General features: G+C 44.3%; 1 protein-coding gene across 1 annotated transcript in view; it reads right to left on the reverse strand.

Annotated features, from left to right (window-relative positions):
- Gpr176 (G protein-coupled receptor 176) overlaps positions 1-20,176 on the reverse strand; it is an 85,271-nt gene extending 65,095 nt beyond the window's left edge. The window contains exon 1 of the mRNA XM_051144367.1: positions 19,729-20,176. Coding sequence (XP_051000324.1) covers positions 19,729-19,897 — 169 coding nt within the window. The 5' untranslated portion in view covers positions 19,898-20,176. The remainder of the gene's footprint in view (positions 1-19,728) is intronic.
- Positions 20,177-20,205: the final 29 nt, after the last annotated feature.

Genomic DNA, 20,205 nt, shown 5'->3' on the forward strand with positions numbered 1-20,205 from the left:
TCTGATCAGCAAGTGCCATGGCAACGCATCTGACAGCAAATTGCATTTGTTGCCTCGGGATCATGACCACAGCTATGGAAAATATTTTCAAATTTTATCAAAAAAATTTCCTTTGGCCACAGCCTAGTTTCTCTGGGTCTTAATTTATTTCAGCTCCCTGCGCCTCTACACTGCAAGCTGAGTGGTCCCCTTAATCACTCACCCGGCCTCAACATCTGCACCCTCTCAGGAAGCTCTCAGCTCTCTTCCTCTAGTCTCCATTTCTGTTGAGAAAGCCAAGGTAGTTCAGTGATGTCTGCGACCGCTCTGAAAGCCAGCTAAGTGATGAGGGGCAGCCAGTGCTGCATGATACCGAAGTGCCAAGCTTCCCATCCATCGGTATTTCTACAGACACGCTGAATATATTCACATCTGGGGAAACTGTATTAATCCACTCCCAAGAAGGGAATATATATTGTGTAGGCAAGCTAGCGTAAGTCATACAGTGATAAACTAACTTAAAATCGTTCTTCTTTCTCAGCATTTACAGAGAGATGGCTAAATCCTCCTTCATTTAAAGTAAGATTTATGGTGATTTTACAGAGTGGCTCAGTACCCTTTAAGCCATTTATGAAGCTGAGATAACACCTCTTTCACCGTAACCCTCCCGTTACAGCTGCAGCCTAGATAGGGAGCGCACGAGACCTCCTTTTAGTTGTTCTTGAATTATGCAAGTAATAAATACAAGCAGAGATAGAAACTTCCATTGCTATAAGTACTACCAGCCAGAGACTAAGTGTTTCAGATGAGAGTCCTGCAGGGAACACTTCAGAGCCAAACTGTAATATTCTAGCCCTACCCTCAAGGGCCACGGGCACCTCACAAGGCAAAAAGCATTTACTCCAAACTTCGCCAGTCTCCCATGGTCTTAACAGTTCTAAAACTCTTCAAAAACTTACTGTTCAGAGTCTCTTTTGAGACTCGAGGCAAACCCTTAGCAATAGGAATGAAAGAGTGAAAGAAATATACAAAGAATGAGAGGAGTTAGTCAAGTGATTAAGGCGGGGGGGGGGGGAGGGGGGCCTTTTATGGACAGGGGAACAAGAGACGCTAAGGCATGGCAGCAAGGAGAATGACCAGACTGGCGTGTTCTAAGAATGAAACAGAGTGTGAAACTCCTGCTGTGTAAGGCGCAGGCTGGAGAGAGAAGCAGGAGCCCCATTAGGGATGTCATTATCAAGAGCTAAAGAGAGTAGGGAGGCAGGGAAAGCTTTTAAAGAGAAGAGTGGCGTGTTCAGAGTGGTGGGCTGAAGAGGAATCAGAAAGGGGTAAAACTAGCGCGAGCAGTAGGGCTTTTCTTCCAAGATCAAGTATGAATGGAAGAAAGAGAAAGGCACTGTGGAGGCAGGGGCAAGGGGCCGAGCATCCAGCAGGAGCAAGCCACCTTGAAGAAGAGTGGATGAGGAAGGTACCAAGTTGAAAGACAAAGACCTGCTTCATCCACATACACTAAGAGTGTTGACACTGTGGAGAGCGACTACCGGATAAAATGTGAGGACCAGTATTAGAATCCTCAGGACCTATATAAAGCCATACAGGCATGGTAGGTGGAGGCAGAGACAAAGGATCCCCAGGACAAGCTGTCTAGCTAGACTATGGGTGAGTTCCAAGTTCAACAAGAGACCCCACTTAAATAAATTAAGTGGAAGCTGATTAAAGGAGACCTCTGACCTCCACATGCACCTGAAGCCATGCAAACACACACACACACACACACACACACACACACACACACACACACACACACTAGGAGGAGGCATCACCCACTGGAGACCCTTCTTCATTTTCTAGAGGGATACTTCGTTTAGACTTTTGTCTGGAACACCAAGTCTTCTAGCTCCTAGACGCTCAGAGTTCACATATCTGTGCACTCAGCGTCAACATTACCTAAAAGAATGCTGGAAGTATGGTACCCCAGACCTCCTGGGTCAGAATCTTCACTTAGGAGATTTCCTATGCACTGAAATGTGACACGGATTGCACACCAACTCTGGAGAGCTTCGAGGAACTGTGGAAAGCACAAATAGAACCAAAAGGCCAAAGACAGGGAAAGGAGAAGGAAGAAAAAATAGAACAGCATTCATACCGGTCAGCCTGACACTACTACAGATGTGTGGCGGGAAAACATGCATAATCATGAGGAGCAAATGTGACTGTGCTGAGAATAAGCCACATCACACCCTCACCTTCTACACCAGTAAGTCTAAGAAACACAGCAGACATAGGACAACAGGCATTCAGTGATGCCTCTGACAAGATGAATCAGAATGCTTTTGTAAACAAGATAAATCTCTATGGGCCAGATGATAGGTCTACTCTGTGTATTCATAATTACTTTCACAGTTATTCCCAGAAGATTATGACTGATGAATTAAAATCAACCTGGAGAGGTAATCTTGTTCTCTGACCACTAAATGATTTTTAAAATAATCATTTAAATGAAGACATAAAAGATACATAGAAGGCTCACTGGGAGCAATACTGTTACATGGGGTAATCAGATCCTTCCTTTCCCCAAAAAAATAATAGGTTGTTAAAACAATTAAGATGTTATGATTTGCCCAGTGTAGTGGTACACTTGGGAGGCAGAGGCAGGTGGATTTCTGTGAGTTCAAGGCCAGCCTGGTCTACAGCTCGAGTTCCAGGACAGCCAGAGCTACACAGAAAACCTCATCTCAAAACAACAACAAAGTTGTGATTAAATTTAGGTTAAAAAATAATTAAAGCGCTAATCTGACCTCCTAAATTTGATAAAGACAAGGCTGGCGAAAGAGAAGCGTTTAACAACAGCACATGAAATAAAGACTCCATAAATATTTAACTCAATGGGTCAACAAGTTAACACTAGCACACTTCAACAGGATGACGTGTAAATTCAGGTAAGCCAAGTTCCGCACACCCTGAGACTCTGGTTGAGATTCAAAGGGGACAGCCTTTGCATTTGTGTCCTGTGGTGATACACAAAGGTTCTGGAATCAAAACTAAAGGTGCTTGATACCAAGAGGAAAAAGGCCTAATAAACAAGGCAAATCTCAGAGAATGTACTTTCAAGGCTGCCCACCTGCTCCCTGGCTGCCTATGCTCCAACAACAGATTTGTGTGCTAAGTCAGCCACAATTCTCCCCAAAGCCAAATAGCCTTTAATTGCTCTTTCTGATCGCCCACTTGCCCTCTCCAGCCTCTTTTGTGCCCAGCTGAAAACAATCTTTGGCCACAGTCCCAGAAAAAGGTGGAAATAAATTTGATTGAACTGTTTCAAGGGGTGAAGAATCCAGAACACATGTGACCAGACCCCATAGGGTAAAACACATGTGACCAGACCCCATGGGGTGAAACACATGTGACCAGACCCCATGGGGTGAAACACATGTGACCAGATCCCCTATGTGGTGCTGTTTGGATGGTACATGGTCTGAAGTTTGAATTTCTACATCAATTAAAGTTTTGTTAATCTTTTTTTTTTTTTTTTAAATCTACGGATTTTCGATTTTCCAGTGTATGTTTTGGAATTGGAACTGCTTCAGGTAGTTCCACCGCGTGTCTGACAGCCCGATAGCCCATCTGCCATCCGAGCTGACACTTGAGGTTCCAAGGGCACCCAAAGTAATGGAAAGACAGTCACATCACCCAACACAACATTCATAAAATGATTCACCATAAAAAAACAAACGTCAGAACTCCCTTCCTGCTTTTTAAATAAGTAATTTAATGATTATTTACAGCACGGGGACTATCACAGAGATAGTTAGCAGGAACAGGATTAGGAACTCGGTGATCTCATCCATAAAGTTCTGAAGGGTCCTGCCCAGTAATATTAGAGTCTCTCTGTTTTTCTTATATTCACCTCAGCCTTTAAGTAATGCTGCTCATTAAGGATGCACAAAGAAAGTAAAGCGCTGGGTTTCTACACAGCGAAACACTGTCTCAAAATAAAAACAACAAATATTGTGGTTAAATTTAAGGGTTGTTTTGGTTTTGTTTTTTGGGGGGAGGATTGTTGTTTGTTTTGGGGTTTTTTTGGGGGGTTGTTTTGTTTTTGTTGAGTTTTTGTGTGTGTGTGTGTTTTGTTTTGTTTTGTTTTGTTTTGTTTTGTTTTGTTTTTTGAGACAGGGTTTCTCTGTGTAACAGCCCTGGCTATCCTGGAACTCTTTGTAGATCAAGTTGGCCTAGAGAACTCAAGAGATCCACCTGCCTCTGCCTCCTGAGTGCTGGAATTAAAGGCGTGCGCCACCACACCCAGCTAAATTTAAGTTTTACATCAATTAAAAGTCAGTAAAGTTGCCGTGTAACCTCTGAGGTTCCTTGGCCAACCAGCCTAACCCCCGGTACCAATGAGATACTGTTTTTAAAAAATCAGGCAGATGGCTCCTGAGGAAGGACACCAAGGTTGGCCTCTGGTGTGTATGCACACCAATATTAAAAAAAAAAAAAAAGAGTAAAACTGGCACCGGTTACTCTAAACTGACTTTCTCCTTCCTCCCCTTCTCAGATTTTTTGCAAGAGAAAGTTGGCTACAGACGATGCTCTGCCCTGAAGTGGACGAAGGCTTTCTAATGACTTCAGTATATTAAAATAACCAACCTTCTCTCTTCCGGTCTCTAGACATTTGGCCTCATAGTTTGGCTCTCAGTGCTATATCCTGGGGGTGGGGGTGACCCTGATTCCTACCTGCCACCTGAGAAATTTCTGGCCAATTGGTCAGACATCCATCCCTCAGTCAGCACGAAGCATCTAGAGTGTCCAGCAACATTCAGGAACCTGCAATTTTAACAGGTGGTTCATTTTTATCTTCTTTTTTGAGACACTGTCACGTATCCCACACGGGCCTCAAACTCTCAATGTAGCAATGGGATGACTTTGACTTTCCGATCCTCCAGCCTCCTCCTCCTCCTCCTCCTCCTCCTCCTCCTAATTTCTGGGACTAGAGCAGAACCACACTCGCTTTATATGGGGCTAGGGACAGGACCCAGGGCTCCCCGAGTCCAAGAATCTCAGCCTTGTGGTGACAATCACACACACACACACACACACACACACACACACACACACACACACACACACACACACACACGAGCTTTACCAAGCATCCATCTGGCTCGGCAACAGGGCCAGGCCAGACTTCACCCTTCCTCTCACCTATCTCACCTAGTGTGGTCCTCGGCGACTAGAGCCCATCGATTTGTTACTGACAAGAAAAACAACTGGGTGCTCTTCAGAGCAAAGTCCCACCCAGTCCTAACAAGGGCAACATTCCACAAAGAAACAGGCAGTTGGCCCTCCAGCCCCTCCCCCTTCCTTTCCCATAGCGCACAGAAGGCTTCGTTTTCGGACTCTGATCATTGGTAGATTCATTGCTGCTAACGATCGTCAGTCTTGGGAGCGAGCCACAGAAACAACAGGACAAACATAAAAGATGCTATTCTTGTCAATCGATGAGAGGGGTTAGGAACTGAAATTTGATTATTTTGTCTCTGCGTGAGTCTCTATTGAACTCTGTGTTCCTGGAAATTAGATTCACACTCACATAGACTTTGGAGGGTTACTCTTTCCTTTCCACTTAGCAGTCTCAAAACGTGTTTCTGGTCCGAAGAAACTGCACAGTAGGTCCCAACAAAAAGCAGCTGTAATTAAAGGTGCAAATGAGTGCACACAGGGATGCTGGGGGAACCAGGGAGTCAATAGCACTTACCCTTTAAGGCACACAAGGCAGAAGTGTCCTCAAACACCCTGGCTCCAGAAAACACACAGTCATTCTTAATATAAGGCACTCTCCAATTACCTTATTTGGAACAAGTCATAAATTATCTGAACTTTGGAGAAGGCAGGATGGCCTGAAAGTTTCTGTTGATGATATATTGGGTCCACTAGAGGTCATCTCACAGGATCGGTTTTTGTTTTTGTTTTTGTTTTTTTTTTAATGAGACATTATTATTCATCATTCTGGAAGCTGTGAGGTGAAAACTGTAACCTTTGTAAAGGTTCTATGATTATAGCTTGGAGTTTGTGAATGGAAACACACAAATGGGGAGACGGGGGCGGGGAGGGGGAAGAAACGCTACAGAAAGATCAGACCAGTTGCCGTAAAGTACTCAGTGGCCATGCCATTTGTGGGGCCCCTTTAAAGGATAGTTAGTGTCTCAGCTCCAGAATTTGAAGCAATGACAGGTAGCCCTAGAGACTTCTATGAGAGAGCTTCAAAATTCTCCCAACAAAATCGGATGCTGATGTCAAAGAAGGGTATGGACGGCTTCAACAAAGCTGTCTCATAGGGTGTAAGCAGGCACGGTCCATTTTAAGCAGGCGGAACGCCTTTTTGTAAATTCACATTTTGCTGTGTGACAAGAAAGAGGACATTTGACTAAGGTGCTAGGTTCAATGGGGGCATTGCAAAGTCAGACGTCAGAGCGGACAGGGGGCTTAGAGCTTAGTAGTGTTTACTGCTCTTGCAGAGGACCAGGTTCAGTATCCAGAACCCACATGAGCTGGCTCAGAACCAGTTGTAACTCCAGTTCCGGCAGATCTGATGTCCTTTTCTGGCTTCCATGGGAGAGCACGCGCGCACACGCATACACACACACACACACACACACACACACACATACACGCACCCATATACAGATGCACACATGCACTCACATAATTAAACATGAATCTTTGGGAGGGGATATGCAGATTTCAGGGCTGGAGAGATAACTCAGTGGTTCAGGGTACTTGCTGCACAAACATGACACACATTCAGATACCCAGACTCATGTAATACCCCATGCACATCTATAACCTTGGCAGTGGGGGGCGGGCAGAGTTAGCCAGGGTCAACAGCACTTACAAGCAGAGAGCACAATAGAGGCATCACTACCATCGAGGACACAGGTGACAACCTGGAGACCATGGAACTACTACTTACAACAGCATCAGTGATAGAAGTTTCTCTGCCATCTGTATCTCCTTCCCTTATTCACTCCTTTGCCACAAACCCCAGCCAAAAACCAAAAAATCCTAGCCAGAGGCTTGAGGTGAAGAAGGAAGCAGATGAGACTTCATTGTCCAGCCTCAGCCTTCCCCCAAGCAACAGGTCCGGATTAGGGACTTCACAAAGGGGAGAGCCTGTCACTTTAAATGGAGTTTGGTATTTGGCACTTTCATCTGACAGCACACAGAGAGTGTGTGGTTTAGGAATGGCCAGGAAAGTACGGATGGTTGTCTATACTTTCATCCAAAAAAAAAAATCACATAAGTGGAATCAAAATAAAAAGAAATTATTGATACCCAGAATAATTTGAAATTTTTTCCAAAATTAAACTGAGTTTTTTTTAAAGGCCAGTTGCAAAAGGTTATGTAGGATATCATTCATTTATATAATGTTATTGAAATGTAAAAATGGAGAAAAGACTAGTGGCCAAAGACAGGGATGGCAGGGATTAGGGGAGAAGTGGGGGTGGCTATAAACGTACAACCAGAGGAGCCCTTGTGACATCCCCCCTCCATGTTATCTTATTACTATTTGTCGGATTTCCGTTTGGTTTGGGATTTTTTGACTAAAATTCACAGTTCTCCTAGGGTCACAAGTATGCACCACCATGCCCAGCTGCCTACAACTGGGTAGGAATCTATGACTGTGTCTAAGTAAAATCAGGTGTTTTTTTGTTTTTTGTTTTTTTGTTTTTTTTTTTTTAAGGCTGAGAGCTATGTATGCACAAGTGGATGGAACAAATGACAAACAGCCTTAGTCAGACACACATTTCACCGATAGGTGATGTTCCATCCAACTCATTTCTAAGATCTACATTCATCAAGCAAAACTCAGGCTTTCATTCTAACATTTGCTGGCTGCCTTCACTAGAGTGATGATAGTCTACTATTTGGGGGTTCTTATTTGACTCCCCTTCCCACTACTAAGCTTCCCTAGTAGACAGGTGGAGGTGGTTTCCTAATACTAGACAGAAACACAAGAGCCCACTCTAACCCCACACACCTAGGGGCCATGTGTGCCTGAAGAAACAGCCAAATGTCAGCTGACTCCCGGCGACAGCATCTGTAGTCACTACTTCAGAATACCTCTAGCAATACTTCCAGTCTTCCCTAAGATCCTGAAGACTCCAGATGTAATGATTCATTTGTTTAGCTAATGAGCTAGGTAGGACAGGAAGTGGAAGGCGGGACTTCCTGGAGAGGGGAAGGGGCTGAGAGTTGACAGTTGATGGTTGACAGTTGCCAGGAGAGTTGGAGGAGAGAAACCGCCAAGGATCAGATTGGCAAATGCTTGGGATATATGTAGGTTATGAGGATTAGAGTAGATTACTTTAGTTTATTGTTTAAAAGTAGCAGTTTAGATTCTGCCCAGTGAAGTGCTTGCAGCTTTGAATTACCTTTCAGTCTTTTTCTGTCAGTTATTGGCTTCCTAGGCCAAACAGATACATTTTAATGTAACATTCATTCTAACTTAAATCAAGCCTTAGATTCTCTCCTTATGGTTTCCTATCAAGAGAGCTGCCATCTTTCCACATGGACAACTTTAGAAGGCATTATTTCAGTCCACTGGACATGGCTACATGTGGCTGATTCACGGCTGTGCAAACTTCATTATCAGTCCCACAGGTTCCTAGGTCTCATGCAGACCCGGAAAGCAGTTAATTAACTGTTCATCTTCAAGCCTTTCAAATCACTCACTAGTGAATATTAACCGTGTGCTAGACAAGATTCTAGACATCAGAGACACAGCGATGCTCGCAGCCAAGTCCCTGTCCTCACACAGAACACGGTAATACCCTACCGTAGCACAATCATTTCTAGAGTTGCAATTTCTACAAATAGGCCAGTATGACAGAAGTGGGGGAAGTGTGACAGGAGAAGCCCCTTGACATTTGAACTGCAATTTCAAAAATGGCAGGCAGTCATGATGGTGAGTTAGGCAGAAGCAGGAAGAGCAAGAATTCAAGACCAGCCTGGGTTGTGCATTAAAAGAATGGACAGAGAGAGGAGGCAGACAGACAAGCTGTGGAAACCAACCAGCGGATCTCCATGGCAGTGAAAACATCCAGCAACAGTTTTCCATGGGACTGAACTTGGTGTAGCAAAGAAGCCAGACGCTGGTGCAGCCCGTGTGTGCTGTCACTCGCTCTCTGCCTTGGTACCGTCTGCTGAACCCAACAATCCAGTGAAGAGTCTGGCCCAGATTCCTCTCGGAGCTTGGATGGCTGGATCTCCTGTCAGCAGAGCTCTCACTCCCCTGCCAAGCCCTGGGCACAGATCAGCTGACAGTACTCGTTTCAGCCTCACAGAAGTGACTTGGCCATGGGAAGCAGAAGACACGAGGCAGCATGCTCCCCCGCCACACACATGTCCAGAATGTCCTGCAGATGCCCTGGAAGGACTACAGTGAGGGTTGTGATTTTGAGGGGCTAGAAACACTAAGGAATGCAGAAGGCGGCCTCCATCCAACCCAGAGGCACTCTGGGGAGCTACATCTGACGACAACAATTTCTTTTTCTAATGTAGCGAGGCTTTCCTTCCTCATTATTGGGTTTTTATATGAACTATCGATATTATTTATGTTTGAAAGGCTGATGAGTAAAAGTAGGTGTTTAAATGAAGACTAAAACATGAGAGGCTGCGTGCTGGTCTCAGACTGTAGCTAAAACATTTCCTGACCCAATGAATCGTTCTAGGCCTCTGCTACTACACAGCCATGAAACGCTTGCCAGCCCCACAGCTTCTAGCATCACCACATCCCCGGGTTCATGACCCTCAGAGCCCGAACATGACCTTCTCTATCTGACCTTGTCCTCCTCTGGACGTGACAGTCCTCAGAGCCTGTAAGCACATCCCCATCTGCTGGAGCATCTCTGGTCCCTGCTGGGTTCTCAAGGCTCTGGGTTTCAAATGCTGCTCTTGAAAGGCATGTATTTCCCACCTCAGAGGATCTTACTGGCTATTAAAATACTTACTGCCTATTAAAATATGCTACTGAACTAGCCACTAAACCCTCTGAGTTTTTTTTTTTTTTAATCCAAATTAGGGATAAGAATAATGCTACTTCTGACATTTTTATTGTGACTCAACTCAAGTTTATGTTTTAAAAACGATTTGTGGTTTGAGGGGTTGTGTAACTGGAAAATACAGAGATAGAATTAGGCTCCAGAGCTCTGGGGAATCACACAGTATCAGCGCTCATCCATTCCGTCTCCCTTGCTGCTCTTTGCATCCAGGTTTTCCTCTCTCTCCCCATCTTATCCTTACATCTGCTTCTCCCTCTAGCCTCATATCCTAAGCAGACAACTTCCAGCTTCCGATGGACTACTTAGCAAACCCTTGGAGAAGGAGGGCCTCTCTACCAATGACGTCACATTCAGCATCCTGATTAATCTGAAAGATAAAGCATGCGTCCCATGTCAGCCCTGACTCAATCACCAAGGACAAGGAAACAGGCTCTAGGAGGATCAGCAAGGCTGGCACATTCTCTCTCCCAGGGCTTAGAGTGGAGCTAGACAAGAGAACTGTTGAGGGGCTTTCACAGAAGATAACGATAGAAAATTACAATCCTGAAGTTGTTTTCTGTCTAATGCCTATTGCGTGCTTTGTTTGCCAAGACTGGGCTCCCTTCTGTAAAGCATGAGAATTCTTGAAAAAAGCAAGCATTTTTCTCTACTATATGACTTTTCTTTGGACAACAGGATCTTAGTGTAGTTTGGATCTAGAAGACCCCTGAAGGCCCACAACTTGAAGCTTTGGCACCCATCCTGCAGCCCCTGTCAGGCGGGAACAGATTCTTCAGGAGACAAGGCCTAGAGAAACAAAGTTAGGTCCTGGAGTGTAGCCTAGAAGAAGATAATGGAACCCCAACATCTCCTTTCTCCTGATTCCTGGGTGCTGTCAGGTGGGCAGCTTTGCTTCACTGCATGTTCTGCTGTGCTGTTCAGCCTTACTGCAAGGCCCAAACCATAGAGCCAACCAACCACAAACTAAAACCAGGACCCAAAATTAACCTTCCGTCCATATAAGACTGAAAACCTCGAGAATTTTGTGACAGTGACAGAAAGCTAACACAGTCCTACTCTCTCCAGCAGGCATGCTCCAGCTACCTGTTGAAACTGCAGGGTTTGTACTATATTGCAGGGAAAAGATTTAGTTAGAAAAGAAAAACAGAAACCAGCCCTTGTGCCATCTCACGTGGTTACTATGACGACTGAGTGATATAACATGCGTTGTCCCATGAACTAGGAAGCCCCATGTGCAAGTTTTCTTGTTCAATGGTTACCATGTTGACAGATAAGTCAAAAGTGCCTAAGCCATGACAGAGAGAGGAGAGAGGAGAGGGGGGGGGGGGGGAGAGAGAGAGAGAGAACAAATCCTGAGAGATAATTACTCTAGTTTCCAGTATAAGGTTATCAAGAAAAGCCTGTGTGTGCTAAGGGAGGGTTACTGTTTCGTATTTTCAACTGGCATAGTAATAAAGGGAAAGGCTCAGGACTCCCACCTGGCTTCTTGACTTCTGCCCAAACCTTAAACTGTGTTGAGAAAGTTTTTTTTGTTTTTTGGTTTTGTGATGGGTTTTTTTGTTTTGGTTTGTTGGTTTGTTTTTTCCTTTGTTTTGTTTTTCAAGACAGGGTTTCTCTGTGTGATAGCCCTGGATGTCCCGGACTTGCCTTGTAGCCCAGGCTGGCCTCGAACTCACAGCGATCCGCCTGCCTCTGCCTCCCAAGTGCTGGGATTAAAGGTGTGCGCCACCATGCCTGGTGAGAAAGTTTTTGTTTATAATTCTTCGTCTTCTTTTAACTCTTAGCAATACTCTAGCCTACAGTGAGATTTTAAGAGAACCAAACGTACACAAATCATGGTTGAACAATTCGGTTCAACAGTTACTCATGGATCTAAGCTTAAAGAGGGATCCTGGGAACAGCCAACCACGTAACCATTACTAGTTCAAGCACAAAGATTAAAACTGAGTTTTTAAGTATTTTGGGTAGCAAATCTCTCACCCCAATCTCAGGCTTGCTCTGTGTCTCCCTTGAGAAGTTAAGTTTGCTCCATTCAAGTTGTGGGCTCTCCAACTAACCCAAGGGCTGCAAGAAACCAAACACGTTGCACTACAACTACAGGAAAGATGTGGGCATTTCAAGAACGAGCAAGGCCCCACCCATCAGAGGCTCCAGGCTGTAAACCTACACTTGGAGTTAAGAACACTTGCTGCCCTTGCAGAGGACTTGAGTTTCCCCACCAGTTCCCAGCACCCATTTGGGGTTGCTCCCAACAGCCTGTAACTCCAGTTCTTGGGGGTTCCAACACCCTCATCTGGTCTACACAGGCACCTGCACACATGTGGCACACAAACAGACAATCAGGTACTCACATACAAATAAACTTTGAAAGTCACACATTAAAAAGATAGTGTTATCAGCCAGGTGGTGGTGGCGCACGCCTTTAATCCCAGCACTCGGGAGGCAAAGGTAGGTGGATCGCTGTGAGTTCGAGGCCAGCCTGGTCTACAAAGTTAGTTTAGACAGCCAAGGCTACACAGAGAAACCCTGTCTTGAAAAACCAAATAAATAAATAAATAAAATTACGTGACACAGCTACAGAGGAGATGCAACCCAAGCCTTTAGAGTATCTATCATGACACCATATGCTCCCAATATGGAGCTGCTCATGCTATTCTAATGACTTTTCCTTTCTTTGGTCTCACCTATACCCTCATTCCTCCTTTTTAGAATAGGAATTGTGTGTCACTGTCTGCCAGAATGCTATAGGGGCTCACAAGAGACCATCTCGAATGTCAGTAGAGACTTTAGACATGCATGTCTTAGCAGTATTGGAACTATTAAGACTTTAGGGACATTGGACTAGGTGCATGTCTTGTCGTGAGATGACTATGAGCCATTGGAGGCCAGGCATGGGAGGTTTCCATCTAACTCTGAAATGTCCCACATAAACATGTATGTTGAACAATTGCTTCCCAGCTAGCGGAGCTATTCTAGGAGGTTTAAAAAACTTTGGGAGGCAAAGTCTAGCCGACAAAAAGGGACAGACTTTTGAAGGTTATGCCCAGCCTCTGGTTTCTGTCATGCTCCCTCTAGTCTGCCATGATATTAAAAGTCTGCACCGCACACTCCTGCCATCATAATGGCTTGGAACCCTCTAAAAACTGTGAGCCAGGGCAAAGCTCCTGCCGCCACCCCCACCTTGAGTGGTTTCTATCATGGAGTATGGTCACAGAGACACAAAAGGTGTACATACCACTACTGTGCCTTCTTTTCCCATTCCACTGCCAATTTTCTATAATCTCACCGAAGTTTTATTCCAACCAAATCTCACCAGGCCATTTTATAGCAATTTAAATCTGGTTGAGGCCATCTGGCACCAAGTACGGCAGCCATTCCACTTTTTGTCCTCAATGTGCTTCACACTTATTCTTCAGCTTCTGACTTTGGCAACAACCAAGTGAAGCACAGACAACACAGAGTGGGAGGAATGTTGGCAGGTCACGTAAGGGTTTGGTGTCCCGACTGTTTACACAACTCACAATTCAACGAAAAAGACAGAGGATCTGAATAGATGCTGCTAAAAGAAGACACCCAAATGGGTAATGAGCACAGGAAAAGATGCTTAATACCATTAGCTATTAGAGAAATCTACTGTGAAGCACCGAGAGACGCCACCTCCTACGCACCAAAATGTGAATGCACAGAAAACGACAAATTATAACACATAGCGACAAAAATGTAAAGAAACTAGAACCCTCAAATACAATTCCAGTGAGAACGAAGAATTCTGCAGACACTCAGGAAAACAATTTGGCAGTTCTTAAAAAGGGTAACCACAGAGTTCTCCTATGACCCATTTATTCCGTTCTAAGGAAAACATGTCCTCTCAAAAACTTACATATTGGATATTTACATCAAGCAGCATTAGTCATAGTAGGCAAGAGGTGAGTAACCCAAACGACCATCAAACGATGAGTGGATACACAAAATCTACTAAGTCCATGCTATGAGTTATTACTCAGCAATTTTTACGTTTGCTTATTCAAACAGATAAATACACAACTACATACAGTATCTGTGCATGCAGGCATGTGCAAGCCACAGCACACGTGTAGAGGTTAAAGGACAATATACAAGGACATTTTCTCTCCTTCTTCTATTCAGGTCATTAGGCTCGGTGGCAAGTGTCCTGGTGGCCCCAATCCAACAACTTTTTAATAAAGAGTGAGAAGGAATGCATTTCAATAGTAGAGAACTTGCTAGCATGCAGGCGGCCTTAAGTTCAATTCCCAGAACCAGAAGGACAGAATAAATAATAGTAATGAAGTTCTGATACACTCTACAGTACGAATGAAACCTAAAATACAATAAAAAATATCATAAAGAAAAGAAGCCAGTCCTAAGAGATAACATATTTGATTTCAGATATATGAAATGTCTATAACAGGAAACCCACAGAGACATAAACAGATTAGTGGCTACTACAACTCAGGGTATTGAGGGGGGTGGGCATAATTGTTAATGGGCACATGTTCTTTGTGGAGCATTAAAAATGTTCCCAAATTCAATAATGATGAGATTGCCCAGCTCTTGGAGTATACTAAAAACCACCAAGTGGGTGAATTCTGTAGCATACACATTTTATCTTAAATGCTGTGTTTTCTTAATGGTTTTCAGCAGAGAATTAAATTTCCAAGAAGACTGGGAAAGTGGAAAGATGTATTGTACATAAGCAAGCTGCGAACAGCAAGGGGTTTCCGCCTTTCCTTCAGCTTGATCTCCCGTGCCTGACATACTAGAGAAACACAAAACGATCATTATTTTGTATTCTAACTTTACAAAATTAAAGAAAGACAGAAAAAGAGAGCCTGGGGGCTATCTCTGTCAGCAAAATGCTTGCCAACACACGGGCCTGAGTTCAATTCTCAGAGCCCACATAAAAATGTCAAGCATGGTGGTAGATACTTGTAACTCCAGAGCTCATGATGTGAAAGCAAGGAGGCCCCTGAGGCTCACTGGCCCGGTTAGTGCAGCCCAGTGAGTTGAAACAGGTTCTCGTGCAGCTCAGTCTGGCCTTGAACTCACACTATGGTGCTAAGGCTGGCATTGAGTTCCTGATCTTCCTGCCTCTACCTCCCAACTGCTGGGATTACAGCTGTGTATCACCACACCTGATTAGGATACCTTTTTTTTTTTTTAATGTAGTCTGTATAGGTTTCTAGACATGCCAAAACAGAAATGCCACCACTAGATAGATATAAGATAGCTGGTATTATATCACTATTGTCTGTAATTATGGTTAACTAAAATTTTTTCTGTATAATTATGAGTTATGAGCACAAGCTAGTGTAATACATCACCTGTCAAACATTTAACTAGGAAAGTCTAAGAATTATCTAGCTAATATCAAAGGTACAAGGCTATGTCTCTATCAAGAATCATGAACATTGCTTGTATGCCATGTGATTTTGCTTGAAGATTAATAAAAAACAAGCATGAGGCCAAATGGTATTTATATATTTCATTTCTCTGTTGAACAGATTCAACATCCCATTCCCTTCCTCCCTCCCTTCCTTTCTTCCTCCCTTTCTCCCCTCGCCCCATCCCCACTGTTAAATCAAACCAATGGTCTCTTACATGGTAGGCAAGCACTCTACCTAACTGAGCTGAATGTGCCTTCTCCCTGCCTTTCCTTTATAATAAATACTTTAGGGCCATAGAGATGGCTCAGTGGGTAAGAGTACTTACTCTGCAAGCACGAGGACCTGAGTTCAGATGCCAGCACACATATAAAAGGCCATGCTGCAATCCTAGTGATGTGGGGGACAGAGACAGAAAGCTAGCTGGGACTTCCTGACCAACAGCCTACCTGCAGGTTCAGTGAAAGAGCCTGTTAAAGAATAAGACAAAACATGACAGAGAACTTTTACTTGGTGGCCATGGGTTTCACAATGATTCACTATACACCATTGTAAGTATTGTAAACCTGTACAGGCTGCTATTAACAAACAAACAAATGCATCGACTGGGTGGCTTGCACGGTTTTTTTCCTTTTGTTTGTTTGTGTTGTTTTTGTTTTTGTTTTTGTAGACAGGGTTTGGCTGTCCTAGACTCACTTTATAGACTAGGGTGGCCGCGAACTCACAGCTATCCCCCTGCCTCTGCCTCCCAAGTACTTATTTCTAACAGTCCCAGATCAGATGCACTGTGGGCAGGTTATGAGGAAGGCCCACATTGTGACTTGTGGATGGCTGCCTTCCTGCTACATCTTCACAAGATAAAGAGACCAAGTCTGTGAGCTCTTTGGCACTAAACCCAATCTCACCTAGACTTCCTCCAAAAGGCCCACTCCCTAAAGACCATCCCACAAGGGTCATAATCTGCAGCATACGGATGCAGGAGGCTGTGGGTGCCCAGCAAATACTCAGTCCATAACAGTTGGGAAAAGAGGGCAGCTTAAAAATGAGAACCATATATACACGTTGGCTTGGCAGGAGAAAGAAAGGCTGATCTCTGTATTTTAAAACACTTGAAGATAGATTTCAGTGTAGAATACTTACATGCTGGCTATTGTTTGTAGTGGTGACTAAAGCGATCTATGTAGGAGTAGCTTAGCGGTAATAGTCAGTCATAACTACTGACCTTTCTAAGTCAAAGCAACAAACAGAAATGTATGTAGCTTTGTGGGTATTTTCATTGTAAATCCAAGGAGACTGGGAAAAAACAAAAAAGATCAGTCCTGTGGAGTTCAGGGGTTTGTTGTTGCTGCTGTTGTTTGTTTTGTTGTTGTTTTTGAGACTGGGTTTCTTTGTGTAGCTTTGGCTGACCTGGACTTGATTTGTACACCAGGCTGGCCTCGAATTCACATCAACCCACCCACTCTGCCTCTCTGAGTGCTGGGATTAAAGGTGTGTGCCACCACAACCGGCTGAGTTCAGTTTTGTATGTGTTTGTTTGTTTGTTTGTTTGTTTGTTTGTTTTTCAAAACAGGGTTTCTCTGAGTAGCTCTGGATGTCATAGAACTACTTCTGTAAACCAGTCTGGCCTGGAACTCAGAGATCTGCCTGCCTCTGTCTTCTGAGTGCTGGGATTAAAGAAGTGTGCCACTCCGCCCTCGGATTTCTAACTTACTGGAAATGGTGTCTCCAAATCTTTCTGAGTTTTTGATTTGTCATGCCACTCTATAGAAGTGGTATAATCCACCTATTACAGGACCTGAATTATTTGACTCTCTTCCAGAAATTTTCATGTACCTGAAGGTATCCCAAGATTTTGTATAAAAAAAGCTGAAAAGCTCTCATTTACTCAGATCCCCAAAAGGTTGAGCATTTTTGAGTCATTTCAGCACAGTTAATAACATTGAGAAACTACCGTTATTCCAAGTTCCTGGGACATTTTTCCAGTTACAGTGCATGAAAAACTGTTAAAAGTTCTGTAAGGCAGCAGTGCAAGAAAAGTATTCTCACATACTAATGAGTCTCTGGAAGCCTAAGCAAGAAAAGTCTATTTGGAGGACATGCAAAGTGTTTGTATTTGTTTAAAAAAAAAAAAAAAAAAAGTAAAGAACAACTGATTTGCCTATGTTTGGGGATGAGCAGTAAGCACACTAAGTCATAGTTAATCTATCATTAGGAAGCACATTATCCTCCCCCGACTTTACTTCCTCCTGCTTCTAATCTATGACTTTGCTCTATTTGTGGACTTGGGGAGCTATATCCCCAAGTTTACTTGCCTTGCATGGAACTGGACATAGCATTGGACCTTAAGTGCTGAGACTCAACTGGCATTTCCAGAAAACCTGCATGTATGTAGATACATTTGAATGGATCTTATCATTCTAAAACAATGAATCAAGAACACCCATGAGGAATAAGTTCACACAACAATATTACCATTCAGCTATGTTTTTAAGGAGACATAAAATGCTATCTATATTTTCTGAAAATAGAGCAAATGGGATTTGTAGGTCCGGTCCGGCATATCCAAAGTCAAGGAGAAATGAATCTTTTTTCGAGACATCCATGGAGGCAGTTTTGCATGTCACTCATAAGTCCTGTGTGGGCAAGAACTGAAATAAGAGCAGATTTACCTAGGAGTTCCCAAACAACGCAAGAACGGAAAACAGAAAAATACAGAGAGATACCAGAAATAACATTTAAATAGCTACTGTTCACTATGTCTTTTACAGCTACACTATCTTCTACCTTAACTTTTTAGATTCAACCCATGGGAGAAAAATGTCTCTCAACACCAAAGTTGCCATGGAGGAAAACTATTCATGTATGCATATATATAACATGAGAGAGGGGTGTATATGACCCAGAGTCATTTTTTCCTGCCTTTCCCACTAACATACATCTTAAGTGAAGCAATAGCTATTGTTAAATGAATCTTGGAAATTTTTGGAACATAGGGTTTTATTTTGTAAATATGTGCATTTAACAGTCCACTTGAAAACACACATCCTAGACAGAGCCGCACTGACATCGACACCTGAAAATGCCCTCATGACAAAAAGTGGAGGACAACGATTACAACAGAATGGTCTAGAATGATGACAATTGGAGAAAGTATGAAGGGAAATTCCAAACATTAACATTTGTTCCAAATATAGTCTTTTAATGTCTCAGATATCTTGGTTTCCATGGAAATCCCCAAGTGTCTAGGAAATATAATTTATTCCGACTTCGAAACTTTGCTTCTCTTCTCCACAACATCCACACATAAACTGTGATCTTTTCACGTTCTTATAAATGCTCGGGGCTGTTTCCTAACATCTCCTATGCTTGCCCAACATCAGTGGAGAGCAGTATTGATCGTACCGTTCATCTTTTAAAGAGTAACCCTAAAGACAAGTATCACTCAGGAGTAGGGGGAAGTAGAGGTGACTCGCACAATAGCCCACGCACATTTTACTAGCCATCGCACAGAGAAATCCCACGGACAGGTAAACCTTCCTTCTTAGGTCCTGCAGCTCTCTGAACTCGATTTAGTGCCCTACAAACGAGGCTGGGGGTGGGAGGAGAGGCGCTTTTGGGTCAATTTATTTATTTTCTTTTTAATCCTCTCTGAACAAGGGAAGAGATCTAATGTGCGTGGTTTGAGACTTTTGTTTTTTCCTGCCTCTGCTATTCACTTAAAACACAGAGAAATACAGTGGGTTTCGTTTTACTTGGAGATTGTAAAAATTATCTGAAGGCAACGTAAAGTTTAACTTCACACACTCTTTTTTCACCCGGCCGTTGTTCCTAAGAACCAAGCTGAAACCCACACGTGAAACAAAGCCCTTTCAGAAATAATTATCTTATATAGGCAATAAATAGTAGCACAAAAACACATTTTTGACTGGGAGACTTAACATTCCTTCATCAGCAACAAATTCCCACGGAACCGTTGCTCCTGTTTGTAAACAACAGCTAGAGGCAGCGATACTCCGGGGCACCGGAAGATAAGCGGTGATGCTCTGAGCCCCAAGCCTTGGACAAGGGCTGTCTGGACAGGTATCCGCCAGAACCCCGCACTCGTACCATCCTCCTGTCAAGAGAAGACCTGTCCCAACTCTTCTGCGTCCAACCTCCAGGGTGGAGATGACCGCCCTCGCTTAACTTAAACCTCTTTTAACTTTCCGCACATGGCCAGGCACCCCGCATCCCACGGAGGCTCTGGGTCCTGGGGAAGCCCGGCCCGTTGGAGGCCCGGCGGGTTGGCTTACCGAGCAGCGAGCCAATGAAGATGACAACCTGAACCGCGGTAGTAAACTGGCGGTACAGCTGCGCCTCGCTCATCTCCCCGAACCCGCTGCGGTTGGCGCCAGCCTCTGCACCCGACGTGTTGCGCGGGTGGCTGGTGTTCGGAGACACCCAGCTGCTGTTGTGCCCCATAGCGAATTCGGGGGTTTGCGCTCGTCCGCCCGGCCTCTGAGCCCACTACACAGCCGCTCCTGCCCCGGGCGTGGACAAACTAGGAGCCAGGCAGCGTCCTGCAGAGCCGGGCGGCCGGCTGGCCCCTCACGTCTGCTCATCGCCTAGCCAGCCGTCCGAGAGGAGGGGTGGGAGGGAGGCGCGGCCGCGCCCCATGCCTGCTCCCCCCGGGGCCGTCAGCAGCCACATGGAGGCGGCACGGTCATAGCGCATCGCTGGGCCCTCCTCCCGATCGGGGGGGGGGGGAGGGGGCACCGCAGCCAAGCCCA

Source organism: Acomys russatus, chromosome 4 (assembly GCF_903995435.1).
Source record: "Acomys russatus chromosome 4, mAcoRus1.1, whole genome shotgun sequence".
NCBI classification, from domain to species: Eukaryota; Metazoa; Chordata; class Mammalia; order Rodentia; family Muridae; genus Acomys; species Acomys russatus.